The sequence below is a fragment of the Leptonotus elevatus genome, chromosome 15 (assembly GCF_054856555.1).
Source record: "Leptonotus elevatus isolate MCC_2025b chromosome 15, RoL_Lele_1.0, whole genome shotgun sequence".
In the NCBI taxonomy this organism is placed as follows: domain Eukaryota; kingdom Metazoa; phylum Chordata; class Actinopteri; order Syngnathiformes; family Syngnathidae; genus Leptonotus; species Leptonotus elevatus.
Window position 1 is genome coordinate 8,460,269 of NC_141253.1, and position 15,643 is coordinate 8,475,911.

The 15,643-nt window shown below is 37.6% G+C and overlaps 1 protein-coding gene across 2 annotated transcripts in view; it reads right to left on the reverse strand.

Moving 5' to 3' along the window:
• The window catches only part of il11ra (interleukin 11 receptor subunit alpha), a 33,273-nt gene that overhangs the window by 10,554 nt on the left and 7,076 nt on the right, over positions 1 to 15,643 (reverse strand). The window contains exons 2-4 of one of the 2 annotated variants that reach the window (XM_086097132.1): positions 5,027 to 5,123; positions 723 to 789; positions 255 to 421 (exon numbers count right to left, since the gene is read on the reverse strand). In XM_086097132.1, coding sequence (XP_085953258.1) covers positions 255 to 421; positions 723 to 789; positions 5,027 to 5,123 — 331 coding nt within the window. Of the gene's footprint in view, positions 1 to 254; positions 425 to 722; positions 790 to 5,026; positions 5,124 to 15,643 lie in introns of both variants that reach the window. The other variant, XM_086097133.1, reaches the window with a different exon arrangement.

Consider the following 15,643-nt stretch of genomic DNA (forward strand, 5'->3'; position numbering starts at 1 on the left):
TGTCCTTCAGAAGGAAGGGCATTTAAGGAGCCATTTCCTTTAAGAGACAGTCACAGGAAGTGGAGTCTTTGTCAATGTGGTGGAAATAACTCGTGTTTTCTTCAAAGACCAGTGGCAACAGTGCAATTATTTTTTTTTATTACATAACCAAGCTTTAAAAACAAATGGAAAATTCAAAACCTGAGAGACACTTAAAAGATGAAGAGAAATGTTGTCGAAATGAGACCTTGTGACGCAGACAAGTCAACACTCACGGCCCAGTCTAAGTTGGATGGAGTGAAGGAGGAGTCCCTGGTTGTCATAGCAGCTGTAGTTGCCCTGGGCTGAAAGGTTGACGTGCAGCAGGATTAACGATCCATCCGATGTTACTTTGTGCCATGGTAACGCTCGGCTGTCGTCGAGATGCCACACCACTGGTTTTCTACTGGGGGAACATGTTATTAAGCTTGGGAAGACTTTGGGCATCAGCGGTACTTTCTCTCCAAACTGCACTGTGAGAATCAAATTTACAAAAGTCTGTTAAAGTAATTGACTACATTACCGAAGTTTGGCTCGTTACCATGAAAGAAATGAAATGAAATTGTTTTCTTCTGGTAGTTTTCCAAAATGTTTTACTGATACTGTAACAATAGCGAAGAATCCCCCACATACCTTAGTAAACTGCCAGTTACAAAACAGAAATGCAAACATGATGGCACAAAGGCACGTTTGAAATTCCTTACTTAATTTGTGACTTCCCACATGCCAGTGTCACATTAGAGTCCATGCGCCCGTACTGCACGTCTGAAACTGCAAACACAGACGCCACATAAAATATTAAAACATGCTGCTTGTCTGGCTGACCTGCAAGCAGTCATATTTTGTGCCGGCGTGGTCTGCATAAGTGTGATGCATGTGTCACAGTTTGCAGGAAGGACACATTACCATGACCAAAGAAGGTAACTGGTCCTTTGGGTACCAAATTGAACCGACTTTGACTTACTTGTTTGCAATTAAATAGTTATGAGTGTTTCAGCTTCTCTGAAAGCTTATGTGTGTTATCATTAAAAGTCCATTAACACATTTGCTCCCCAAAACGTATAAATACGTTCTATTGTAAATAATACCACGCTCCCAAAGACGTATTTATGTGTTTTTTGTTTTTGTTTTATGCTAGAGCATACAGAAGGCTTTGGTGCAGCCTTTGAACTTTAGAGAATGGTTGAAGTAATGGAAGTTATTACAAAAACGGCCAGCAGGTGGCAGCAGAGTATAAGAGATCAACCAGGGCCATGTTGCAAAAAAGCTCTTTCCCCTTCTGGATATTCACAGATTTGTGAATAATGATGAAACTAATGCTAATTGCTGCAAAAACGGAAACAGATAGAAATATACTTTTTTCCTGATGAAAGAAGAGACTCTAATCTTTATTTTGGTAACTACCATGTGTTTATAGCAATAGAACACAAAAAAAAACAGCGGTTCTTACAAAATCAGTCAAAATCCAGGTTGCTTCAGTGAAAATGGCTGGGAGTTAATGAGTTAATCAGTATCAAAAAAGCCTCCATTGTACAATAATAAATTGCCATCGAAATAACATTAAATCCGAATCATCTTTAATGGCCAACTATGTTTAAAAACACACATAACTTTTCTTTGGTAGTTTGAGCTACTCTAGTATTACAGCAACAAACAATTATTATCATTATTTGTAAAGAACTTTGAGTTGCAGTATGATAAAGTGCTACATAAATAAAGTTGACTTGACTTGACTATAACATGAACACACATTCAGGTAGAGCTGTCAAAAATAATCGATTATCAAATTAATCAACTTCTATATCAATAATCAAGTCGTTTGGAGCCTTTTTTTTTATTTTTTAGTGTTCAAATCCTCTGATTTCAGCAAATCAACAGTAATTGTTCACTGATTTCTGGAGTCCTTCATGAAAGAAGACTGATTATCTTATGTGTCAAAACAAAACATTTGCAAACATCTGTTTTTACTTTGGAAAACAATGACAGAATTGTTAACATAGCACAACATCAATCCCCCTTTATTTTTTAATTACTACACAAATAGGAAGTACGAAATAAACACCAATCTTCTTCTTCTTCTTCTTTTCCTTTCGGCTTTTCCCTTCAGGGATCGCCACAGCGAATCAGTTGCATCCATCTAACCCTGTCCTCTGCATCATCTGCTCTCACACCAACTACCTTCATGTCCTCTCACAGTGAAAAATGCTTTGGTTTGACAATGTCTGAGTTTGTGTATGGATTCAAGCAGAGGTAGGATTTCCATTGGCATATAAGTAGGTCCAATTTGAACTGCATAATAAAAACTGGGCAATGCATGCAAGGTAATTGAATTATTTCTGCCCCAAATCACAGAGTATTTTTCTCACTCACCCTCACTGGCATTTAGCAATGGAACAGCCTCAGTTTTGACTTATCCAACAACAGCAAATACTGTAGTTGCGGTTGAAAGGTCATGTAGAATAAGTGAAAAAGTTCACACTTATATGGCAAAAATATGTATACCAAAGATAATATTACAGTACATACTCAATTGGATAATAAGCCAGATTTGCTGTAAAACTAAGAGTAGTGTATACCTGAATAAATATTTGTGTTGGATTTCATAATTTGCCAAGAGGATATGATATCTTCAGTATAAAAGTGTGTTTAGATTGACACATGATATGAAAGTTGGCTTTTACAGCACATCTCAAGTGGGAAAATATTTGACAGGCAGCACAAGGCTAAGCACATAAACTTGAATTAATTCACAACTTCTGTGCCCACTCTGTTGGCTTTTTCTTACTGGTAACTCACAATTTGGCCTGAGTTTCAGTTTCGTGTTTTTTCATGTCAGGCATCTCCATCTTATCCATTTTGATCTCAATGGCAAACAATCATGGGGTGGCTCGGATCATTGGTAAAGTGGTCGTCTCACAAACCTTGAGGTTGTGGGTTTGATCCCAGGACAGTGTGGCCATGTTGAGCGAGATACTGAGCCCCCACAGTTGCTCATCATGCTGCGCCATCAGTAGGTGAATGAGTAGTCAACATCTACAACACTGAGAGCCTTGTAAGGTGGAAAACTTCAGGAAACCACTCCATTTGTTGATGTTAAAAAAAAAAAAAAAAAAGTATCTTTCCTCTTCTCTTGTGATCTAATTTAGATATGCTTTGCTCGAGTGTATATTCTAATGTAGTTACTATTTGTTGTTTAAGTTTTCCCATCGGAAGTTTTCAATTGATGCCTCTCAGTCTCAGGTAACAACCAATCAGAGGGCAGCCTCAGAAAACAGGCTGTAATTGGTCATTGCTTGAGCCTGAGCAACATTGATGTCATCTTCAGTCGATAGCAAGTGGCAAAATGGCCTCCCCTGAGACGGATAAAAAGGGCTGGATTTTGCTTCATAACTCATATTCCACAAATGTAATATTGACTCATTCACTCCCAGCCATTTTCACTGAAGCAACCCCCTTGGCGCCCGGCTGCTTTACTGGATTTTGACTGATTTTGCAAGGCCCACTGAATATTGTGTTCTATTGCTATAAAAACATGGAACCTACCAAAAGAAAGATTAGAGTCTCTTCTTTCATCAGTATATTTGTATCTGTTTTTCCAGCAATTAGCATTAGAATATAGCTACGTTTCATCATTATTCACAAACCTGTTGAAAACAGTGGGAAAAAGAGATAATTGCAACATGGCTCTGGCTGATCTCTTATACTCTGATGCCACCTGCTGGCCGTTTTTTCTTATACGATTGCTACCATTGCTTTAAAAGACCTCTTTAGGTCCGAAGCTGCATCAAAACAAAACAAACAAAACAGGACAAAGTATTAAAAAAATTATTTATTTTCGTTTTTGGCTTTGAATGAGTCAATCAGAATGTCATGTTTAGACTAGTGAGGTCACATATAACATATTATTGTCAATAAATGTTTAAGGTTGACTTCCACTTTAATCAAGATTTATTTGTGCTTATACCCAGATATAATGCACTTTCTACCCTTTGTTTCTGTGTACGTGCATGCGTGTATGTGTGATTGTGTGTAATCGCCAGTGTAGAGTGTAGAGTTGGCTAAGCGTGTATTCATGTTTTATTGGCAGTCAAGCACATTATTCCCCATACCCGCAGCGTTCCACTCATATCTGAGTTTACCCCCGGCAAAAGGGCCACAGCACATGCACAAGTACCCACACATAAATATACACAAAACCACAAGCATATGTGTTTAAGTGCAAGCCTCCACATACACAAATAAACCTTCAAACAAATTGCAACACAAGCTGCACGTCTTTCTTTGTTTGAAATCAGTTCAAGAAAACTCAGTACTCGCCCAAAAAAAAAAAAAAGAGAGTTTTGTGGGTTATGGGAAGGGGGAAAAAAGTGACAGTTTTACTCAAAAGGCTAAGGGCCAGTTTTCTTAATAATGAAATGAATAATTTAACCTCAACTTGGCTCAGATAACAGACACAGGGAGGAAAAATATTGGAGAGACATTAAGAAAAGGGGGAAAATGTCTTGGTAAGAAAGAAAGATGTGCCATGACAATTTCTGAAAACCAGATTACCAAGAGACTGGGTCAGGAAAAACACAACAATAGAATTCTTGTGAAGTGCTAACTGAAGAAAAATGTGAATTTAAAACGGACTAAAAATGTTTGGAAAAGAAAACCATAAAAGTGAACAAAATTGTAGTCGTACAAGATGATAAAAAAAATGTTTTTCTTTAGAATGTGTCAGTGTTTTATGATGTTTTCACAAAAGACAAAACATACACAGTATAACCAGTTATTTTATTCTAAATGCTAGATGTGTTTCCTCCCTCTTTTTTCCCCCAGCAGTTTCTTTAACAGAGATGGGTCAACTTCAAGCACCCAAAATAGATCCAAAACTCGCTCTTTGTATGTGAGTTATAGTGTATAAGCAGAAGGTTTGTGTGTATGCCTTTGCAAATTGTAATATATTTTTTAAAGGTCCTTGTGATAAGTGAAGACAAGACATACATGGACTAGAAGTGTGTGTTACCTTCATTGGTCCAAATCTGAGCACCACTGAGACACAGTGACCAAGATAAAAACCAGATGACTGTCAGACTCCCAGGACTGGACAAAAGACCTGGCATCTGGAAAGACACACAAGGTATAATCATGAAGGGGGAGGGAGGGAAAAGACTAACAAGTTTATCCGCGGCCTTGTATATGAGGATCTTGCCTACTATATTTTGAGTCTGCAAAATTTGAAATTTCACACAAAATACAACGTGAGATTATCTTCTACTTCCAAATCTATGCATTAACATTTAATTTGATCTTTTCAATTTTAAAACAACGTTATCTACAATTTAAATATTGTATCTAAATTAAAAAGAAAAACCTTCAACATGGATCAAATTTGAAAAGTTTTTTTAACAAACCAATAGAATTGGGTTATTTATAATATTTTCCCTTTTACTGCAAATTAATATCAGCTCCAAATATCGATTATTGGCCTATTTGACTGCTGAAACAACAATATTGGTATCTGCCCTAAGATATATATATATATATATATATCACTGCTGTATACATATAGTACTTACGTTAAGTTGCAGTCACATTTAAAAACACAATAACTTATGTATTTAACCTGGTCAACAAGTAAACACACACCAAAAAAAATAGAAAGCACATACACAGGTGATTCTTTGATGAACTGAGCTTGTACGACATTCATTCTTAACATTCAGAGACACTCAAGTTCCTAACTTCCACTGCAGCATTACAATAATCTACATTGCATTGTTTTAGTAAATATTACCCAACAATTACACAAGACTCCAATATACTGCAATATTAAAAAAAAAAAAAAAAAAAAAAAAAAAACACTTAGAGGACTTTTTTTCTACATATTGTGGATTCAATCAAGGGAAGTTATATTATGCTTTCATAACACAATGGTTTATTTGTCATGATGACATTTGTTGCAAACATCTCAGGATGACTAACTGCACTGCCGTTTCAATTTTGGGCACACACAAGGCTCAGCTCAACAACAACTCAGTTTTTAAACGATAAAATAAATACCAATATATTTCCATCAGCACATGATTGGCTCATGTAATGGCAGAGGACCTGCCATTATTGGTCACAAAAAGGTGCTGAAGTAAATGGACGTTAATTGTAGAGAGTTACATTTTAAAAAGACGATGATTGGACAGTGTTAGTCCAACGGGGCTAGGACTTTTGACTTGAAGAAACATAACACCATCAAAATAGAAGACAGCCCTCCTCCAAGGCCAGAAGACCAATATCCTATTAAACCTAAATGTGCAACTGAAACCATATGTACTGTATGTCAGGACATATTTTCAAAAGGGTTAGGAAAATGCTTACAACCTTTCCAAAACATCAGCAAAAAATTTCCTGGTCAATTATTTAAGAATAACTTTAACATGAAAGTGAAGAAAAATGCATTTTGCTTTCACAGGCTACTATTAAACTTATACAACATGCACAACTTTTCTTTCCCAGCTAGTGCATAAAGAAAGGTCAACAAGCGACAATGCTTGGGTGAGTTTAGCGGCGAAGAACCAAGAGAGGGTTAGAGTCATCTGATCAAACACTTTTGAAAATAACTAGAAAAGTATAAAGTAATATTGTAGGAAGTCTCCTCCGATTGGAAGATATTATTGCTTCAAAGGTGGGATTAACATCATATTATACAGGATTCCATTTTTAGCTGTAGTAGGCGACTTTGTCCGTTGAAGTCTTGGCCCAGTAACCATAAAAAACATCTAAGACTGCATAAACCTAAATACTCATGCAGCAAATTGCACGAAGCTATGAAAACAGTACAGCTTTTATTTCCAATTTACAACTCATTGTAGCTTTCAAAATCCAATTTAAGAAAAGCGCAGAAGTTATGAAAACTGCATGAGTTGAGATATTTGCATTGCGGTGCCATGGTCTGGCATAGTGGCGTTACATTCATCACGTTGGCCGTGTAACTTCTCACAGCGTAGTCAGCAAATTCACATTTTCAAGTGTTTACATTCCTTCTCCTCTTCCAGCCTTCCACCTTGCTCGAGAGCCACGAGAAATGTGAAACGTCCGACACCCAGCTGGAACACTGATGTACTCATTAGTACTCAAATGTGTTGCATAAGAATTGTCAGTTGATCACTAATCATAGTATAAAGCTACAAAAAGATGAATACAGATATATTTAAAATGAAAATCATCATAAAGTTCATAGTGTAAATGGGCGGCCCACCCAGTTTTAAAAATGCCTTTTTTTTTTTCTTTGCAAGAAAATCTCACCACTTGCAGTTGTTCAACTAGTGGAAAATCTCATCTTTCACTGTTGGATTGCCGACTGAAAATTGCACTGTGGTCTGCCAAAACCAAGATGGGAGCTAACAATTGCAATGTAGTCGCCCAGTAGTTGTGGATATTTCACAGGCATGTATTCAGTACACTGATTAGTTTCTACACTCCTTTGGAGGAGTCAGCACACAACCGAGCTCCTAGCAAGGGCCAAACCATAAAAACACTTCGATTAACCACACAAATCTGCAAGCAAAGCAGCATTCCAAGTCAAATACGGATTCAGATTACAAACATATGCAATTAAGAATGTCAGAGAGAGTATCAGTCAGATGTTTGTTTATATAATATATATATAAATATATCATATAAATCATTTCATCCGCTCAACCTCATATATTTTCAGAAGTCAAATTTAAAATAAATTTTTACTTTTAGCGCTTTTCAACATCATAACCAATAAGGTAAAGCTTAAAGGTGGGACTTTCATGCTACATTACACTTCAATATTAATACAAAGGATTTATTGCTGATTCAGGCTGAAGCGCTCACTCTTATGATGTGATAATTTGTGCATAATTGTAATTTCTTTAAAAGAGTCACACCCCTTGTTCTACTAAGTTTCACAATTCTATGATATATAATATTAGGACAAGACAACAAACCTATCACAGTAAAATGTCTTTTGTAGTGAATTTTATACAATACTGGATGTATATAAATAATTTCATGTTTTTTGTTGATTTATATGCTCTATAATCTATGGGAAGCAAGTCTATGGTTAAAATAATGTTAAGATTTACATATTGGGGGGAAAAAAAACAGTTTTTGTTTCTGTTTGTATATTTAATGAATCAGTCTACTAAGCCTTGGCTTTCTGCTTTTTCGTTACCTCAAAGGATAGCAGAGCAACTATGTCAAGGACCACTTATAACTCCTCAAATGTCAACACGTTCTTTCCCCAGGCTGTGAGTCTCACTGCAGGATTTTTTTGTGACTCAATCCCACCAATTGTCAACCTTTTTCGGTCTCTTTTAGCAAGGAACAGTGGTAAAACCTCTGCAGTCATGGATTTTGTCACCGGAATGCCACCTCAATGCATAATTTCTCATAAGTCTGTCTAAGGTATGCTAAACAAATCTCGAGTTCCACTTAGAAATGCTTAAAACAGATCCAATTTATAATTGAACTCCAAAAGTTGCCGGAGATCAAAAGAATAATACAAGACTATGACACAATGACTATTGGTTTGAAAGAAATTCAAAAAAACGAGGCTTGAGGAGGAAAGCTGAGGAATTGTAACAGAGGTCCAGCATTAGCTTATATGCTTGAAGCCCGAATCTTAATGAGAGCGGCGGAGAGGCAGAAGAAAATGGGGTATGTACTTCCCAAAGATCAAATCAAATATGTAGCCAATGACAAAAACAACTGGATGCTAAAACAAGCTGCATGCACACTTGCACGATGACTAATCTGATTCAACAGTGCACGCTTTTAACGGTTACTCTCTGTGGCACTGGCAGTAGAATCCCACACCCTGAGTCACTCACACTGCTGCATGCCACTGCATATTCAGTCATCTTTACGAGGCAAAAAGAAAGGCAGAAAGGGGGGGGGGGTGAAGAGAAAGACAGAATAGGAAAAAAGTAAGGCGGTTGAACTTGAGAGGGGGCTTAGGTACAAGACGAGAGAAAAAGATTTCCACTCCAGTTGTTTTCCAACATCACTCACCAAGTACAGACACTGGACATTAGTTTGCGGCTCATTATTGAAGACTGATGTTTAATGTAGTCAACTCTCTGGACATTGTGTTTTCATCTGTGTTAATGACGGAGCATGTGCCCAAGATAAATGACACACCTTTAGCCGGTATCAGCCAACAGCGTGTGTGTGTGTGTGTGTGTGTGTGTGTGTGCGTGTGTGTGTGTGTGTGTGTGTGGGGGGGGGGGGGGGGGGTGCGTGTGTGCGTGGGTGCGTGCGCGCTCGCACGTGCATGTTAATATCCACAAGCACTGAACCAACAAGATTTGAGGGTCAAGCCAAAATGTGCCATGTTAATGGGCAACGCTACAATGGCTCTTGTGTTTATCCAAGTTGCTACGGCAACCATGCACACTCATCTGGCCGTTTCAGGCGATAACAACTCGTGCGTGTACGTTTGCGTTGTACTACCATATGTCAAGCACTTCATTGCAGTCGTGGTTGCTTGTGTATTTGTGTTATTTGAGATAAGTCAAATTTTCTGGCAGTTTTGCATCCGTAGCTACTTTTTCCCCAAGGGGTTTGTGTGTGGCGGAGTCAGTGGAACAAACAAGAACAAACATATCCTTTTATCTGTTCCACGCGCTACATTTGAGTCGTAAGAGTATTTTGATACAATTCTGAAACGGTTTAATATGTAGCTTGTGGTTTATGCATGAGAAAGAAAACGTGTAATCATTTCAGCTTCCTGGTTGAACTCTGGAGACCTTAATATATTTCACAAATAAGGGTTAAAGTGGCAAAATGTTTGTATTAATATGAATGTACTCACGTTAAAAAAAATGATGTGTGGTTCAGAGGCCCAGAGATATTTGAATCTTGATATAAATGAGTAACAAATGTATGAAGGGAGAGTACAAAAACAGGACACATCGATTGAGTTTTCTACAAGGGGGTTTTGTGTCATGCAATATGTGGCAAACGCCAACGACAAAACGCACAAGAAATAATGGCTGCCATGTGTATACTGAGATAGCACTCAGCCAATCCCAAGATTAATATCAGTGTCGATAAGAAATGTTCTTAGTGAGAAAATTGAAATAATGAATTTTTTAGAAATCGGAGCATGCCGAGTTCCTGGATGTTTGTCATTTGAGTTATTCAAATTAATTCCCTTTTCAGAATTAATTTGGCACATGTAATCACAAAGTGGACATGTGTTGTGTGCGTGAGTGTGTGCGTGCTTGTTTGAGTGAGTGCTGCGGCAGTTTCTTGGCCTAAATTCTACAATGCTGGAATTTCCTTGAGCTCAGCCGCCAGCGTAAGATGGCTACCATATGCCAGATATTCACACAATGCAAAATGCACACACAGGGTCGGACGTGGAGACCGCTTATCTCGCTCACAGTATAACCTCACATTTGAAACCAACAGATGTACTTTTTTTACACTATACACTATCAATAACACAAGCACAAACATAATGTCAACAAAAGTTTGTTACGTTTGAGTGTTCAATTAGTATGCATAAAAAAACAGCTTGTAAACCAAGTTATCAATTAATATCTGAGGACTGAGAGGTTGAATCTAAAAGGTAGCAAACCATAATGCTGAGGCAACTGTTAAATCCTACCTACAGCAAAATAACCCTCAATCATGAATGCAGCAAGGTGTCGAGTGCTTAAATTACGCTCCCTCTAAGGTGGCAAACAGTGCCACTGTAAACAGCACTCGGTGCTAATACTAACCACAAAGCTGGGTTTCCATTGGCTTTTTTGTAGAGATAGGGCAGCAATAAAAATGGAAGATTGATAAAACCCCAATCGGTCAAAAATTATACTGCTGAAAAAAGAAGAAGAAGAAGAAAAGGCTTTTAAGCTTTTTACAGAAAAAAATTGCAAATGATACTAGGGCGAAGAACAAGCCCGACTGCGAATGGTGAACATCTGTAAGCTCCCTTACATAAAAAAATAAAAATAAATCAACAGACAATTTGGCGTATGCTATAGATTTGGACTGCAAGCTGCAGCTGGTTAGCTAGCGCAAACATACCTGTATGTCCTTCCAGGGTTTCTAAATATATAGAAAAGTCAAACATCAGAATAAGTGCTTAAGTGGTACAGAACACTTAAACAAGTTTGCCTCGAGCTGTGTTACGGTGATGAATCGCAAATTGGCAGGTACAATTATTAAGTGCGTGAACAGAAAATAATACAACAGCTACATAGCAAACACACCCAAAAATGGTGGTCGAGGTCCGCGGGTGCGGTATTCTCTAGAAGCAGTCTTGTATTTCTTTTTCATTCACTTAATCTTGCTCAGCTCACAGAATAAACATCCGTCTCTTATTTCTTGCTCTTCTCTTTTCTCCTACTCATTTTAAATGGTTCCCCTAGTGTTCAGACTGAGAAATCACAGTCGGGTAAAGGAGGTCCTTCAGAACAAGCTAACCAACTTGTGTTCCCAAACCCAAACAGTTCATTTATTAAAATGTTTGCTGCTTAAAAAGTCGGCATACTCAAATGTTACTTGAAGCACTTAATTTGTATTGTGTTTGTTTTCATTTCTGCACTTTATTTCACTTCTTGACAACTGGTTGTGCAACCACATGTTTTGAATGTGATTTGTTTGGCCAGTGGATATTTGTTTTATTTTATTGTAATTATCATGTATTCATCTTACTGTGTTTTCTTCACAAAATGTGAGAAAATTGTCCTTCTAAGCAAAAATACTATATCGGGTCATATATATTGTTATCCCAATACAAAATTACTAATAACAGGCAAGATTAGTCCACGAGTCACGATAACGTCAACAATCAAACGATCAAAATTGTCAACAAAAAACGTAATAATCAACGTCATTTTACTAAGGAAGGCGCAAAACCTGCCTTTGCACGAGCACAGCACATTGGTGGGGGCAACGTTCCCCGTTCTAAAGCAATTCATGCATTGAATGAAAATGAATCATAACTTGCTAATTTTTCAACTGACTTTCATTAATTTGACTTTTTTGCCAATGTCAACGCATGTGCCAATAATACACAAAAAATAAATAAAAATAATTACCAAGAGGCATGTCGTATCTACCTACTGTTCATATCTATGGTTATAACAGTTATGTCATGTGGGAATAGAAAATGTGGTTACACTAATCTTATAATGTGGCTTACAGTTAAAAATGTTTAAGGCCAGAGTATCATTGTCATTTTAATTTGCATTATCATACATAAAAGTTATGTATGCTGCTACAAGCTGCAAAGTTCATTGAAAGTTGAATCTTAATTTGCACATACCTTAAACACTTTAAGCTGGAAACTAATGATAGTTATATAAGAGCAGCTGCTTGTAGGCACAATAAGCTGCAGTTCATATAATCAAAAGAAAAATCAGTATCTAATCCAATTATCAAAATAATTGTCTAATAACGGGATATAAAATGTGGCCACATTGCACAGTGCTACAATAGAGATTGGTCTTTTTTTTTAGTTTTTTCAATTTTCATGAGACAACTTCTGTTTTATTTGGTAACAAGCTTCATGTCTGCATTTTATATTATTCACACAGGCCAAGACACTTTGTTCCAGCTGTCCCACAAAAGGCAACCCAAGGACCACAAACAGTGGCCAAACAGATGTTTCCCTAAAGACTCGCCTTGGCATCACAAATTAGTTACTGACAAACCCGTTTATGCAAATCCTAGGGTGAATTTTGGGCCCGTGCTTCGTAATGTAGCAAGACATTGCTTGGTCCTGGTTACATAAATGACTTACACGTTCTTTGTTGCTTTCACACCAAATAAGACAATGTGCAGACCTTTTGTCGTAAACAAGTGGGACGCAGCTCCTCTGGAAAACGTCCCCCTCTTCGTACAGGAATAACTCACCAGAATCCCACTCCTTCTTTAGGTCCACTTTACAGTTAACACTTAAATGTAACTGCTGAAAAGCAGAGATGACCCCCACCCCAAGAGATGATTATTGATACGCCTACTCAAGTATCGCGATATTTGTAGTTAATATACAGCCTCCGTTGTTCATTACTTATTGAGCAATTACTTGGCAGGTACCGCTAGGGGGAGCGCCTCATAAGAGTGGCGGGTAAATGTATGGAAGTCTTCAGGCGAAGAAGAGTCATGAGCTTACTTTTACTTGTGTTAGACATTTATTATCTGTCCAGCAACTGACTCCCTTTTGCATACCTAACATTTTAAAACATATTTTATAGTTCAACTTTGTGAAGCACACAATTTCTGAGGAATATTAATATTGATTTAATATTTAAGTAATTGTATTTATTTACAGACACAAAAAAATTGTCAGTTTATAAAATGAAACAATTCACTATGTAACTGACTGACATGTGTCATGACAATAGTGTTTAAGAAAGACACAAATGTGTTCACAGAAAGTACTCACTGTGAAGAGAACACCAGTTTTAATATTTTGTTTCAGTGATGGTACAAAAATAAACTATTTTCTCATTGAAAAAAACATCAATTTATGTCTTGAGTAGTTTTATCGTAGATTATCGTGGATTTATCACCTGACCAATATATCGATAATCGCGGTATCGTCATATCGTGAGATAATCGTTATCGTGAGCCTTGTATCGCATATCGTATCGTATCGTGAGGTACCCAGAGGTTCCCACCCCTACTAGACACACGGCTGTGGTGTGCTTTAACAAAACACGAATACCCCGAACGGCTTCCCGGGCACTTAAGCAGCCCCCTGCTCCAGTGGGTGCCACTAACAGTGTGTGATCCCTGCGATTGGTTAAAATGCAGAGGTCAAATTCCGTGCACACTTTTGTACATACATAACCAAATGCATTAACTCCGACATGCATGCGCTCAGTCGCAGACGATGATTGCTGTACTTAACTCAGTCCAAGGCCATAAGACAGCAGGTTGACTGCCCCCCCCCCCAAAACAAAAAACCTAGATCTGGTTTGCCACACTGTGCTGATAGCCTGTGTGCGTGTGTGCAAGAGAGAGAGAGAGAGAGACAGACAGAGAGAGACAGAAAGTAAATGCAGCGTCCAAGTGCATTCGACTGGCGCCACACTACTGCTGGAAGTAATTATAGAGACATAAAGCAGATAGTTGGAGATTGTCGTTTTACGCAACGCTGAGAATCAAAAATGCATGCATATACACAAAATACAATGTACGGATTTAGCTGTGATTGATGAACGTGTCATTTCATAACAATGCGAATTTTAAACACTAGTCATGCCAGAGGCTCAAAATCCCCTCCAAACGATGTATTGAAAGATTCCAATGTAACTAATGACAGCAAATTACATGTTGCAGAAGTGGTTAAGCATTTTTATTATATTAGTGATTTTTGTATAATTTAAACAACTAGTAATCAGCTATTGTTTCTTAGACCTTAAACACGGTTAGCATTTCCGCCTTTTTTTTCCGCATGAAGGAAAAATATTGGGAAGCAGATACTCTCTTCCACCCATCCACCCACACAAACATATTGTGACCATCACACGTCGACCCCGAATTTCTCGAGTAGTGAGTCATGCTGCTGGGAATTCCATGCTTTTGCCCATTGCTACCGACTGTCCCCTAAACACTGAGGAGAGAGTAAGAGTGAAAGTAGTGTCGCTGAGAGCAAAAGTTTCATGAGGGGAAACTGATATTGGGAAAAATAAGTAAATTAAAAAAAAAATGGGATTAAGAGGGAGAACAGACAGGCATGGTGATATTTACTGCGCACAACATAAATCAGCATCCGTTTAACGATGCATAAAAGTATGAATAGCGTAGGGTCCGACAAAGCACAGTCCAAACCAAATGAACGTGTAATGATTTACAGTAAATACTTATAACAGATACAAAAAGGAACACATGGCGGGGAGAGTAATGAGCACGTTTATATCACTCCATACTGCCATGCTACTAACAAGCTTCTGTCAACACAGAAAGCCTTCACATACAGCTCCGAGCAGTTTGTCTGGGTCTTTCTCTGGCAGACTGCTGGTAAACAGGAAGTGATCCGTGTTTGTAATAGCTGATATGAGCAGTGACGCAAAACAGATTATATATCATAAAATTTACAATGTTCTTCTCAATAAAAAGCATTGTTCAGATATGCTCTGAGCGTTAGTCACGTTCCTTTTAGTATCTTTTGTTTTTGTTTGCAAATTAATTTAAATAAAACAATCAAAAGCGCGACAGGATAATACGCATAATTGGATTCAGTTATTGCCGAAAAGAGTTAGGTTAGGTTAGGTCTTTTTTTTTTTTATGTAGGATAAACAATTTTTTGATATTTACACAGCCAATAAATCCTCCATGAAAAAGCACTTGGAAACTGTGGAGGGAAAAAGAAGTAACTAAGTGAGTGAGAAAAGATGGCCATCTGCCTCTAGCCATTGAGTTGAGATTAGTAGATTAGTAGAACTCAAGTTATAATGTATGATTAAATGGTGAGATGCAAGCAATTCTGAATTGATTAAAAAATGTCATAAATTGATTAATAACGTAAGGCTGGCTGAACAAGAAATGTTTAGTCAAATAATAAAGAGCCCTGAAGTGGTGAGTAAAAGATCCATTGAAACAAAACAAACATATGTTGGGAAAATGACCAACATGAAGAATCACATGAAGCAATCCCATC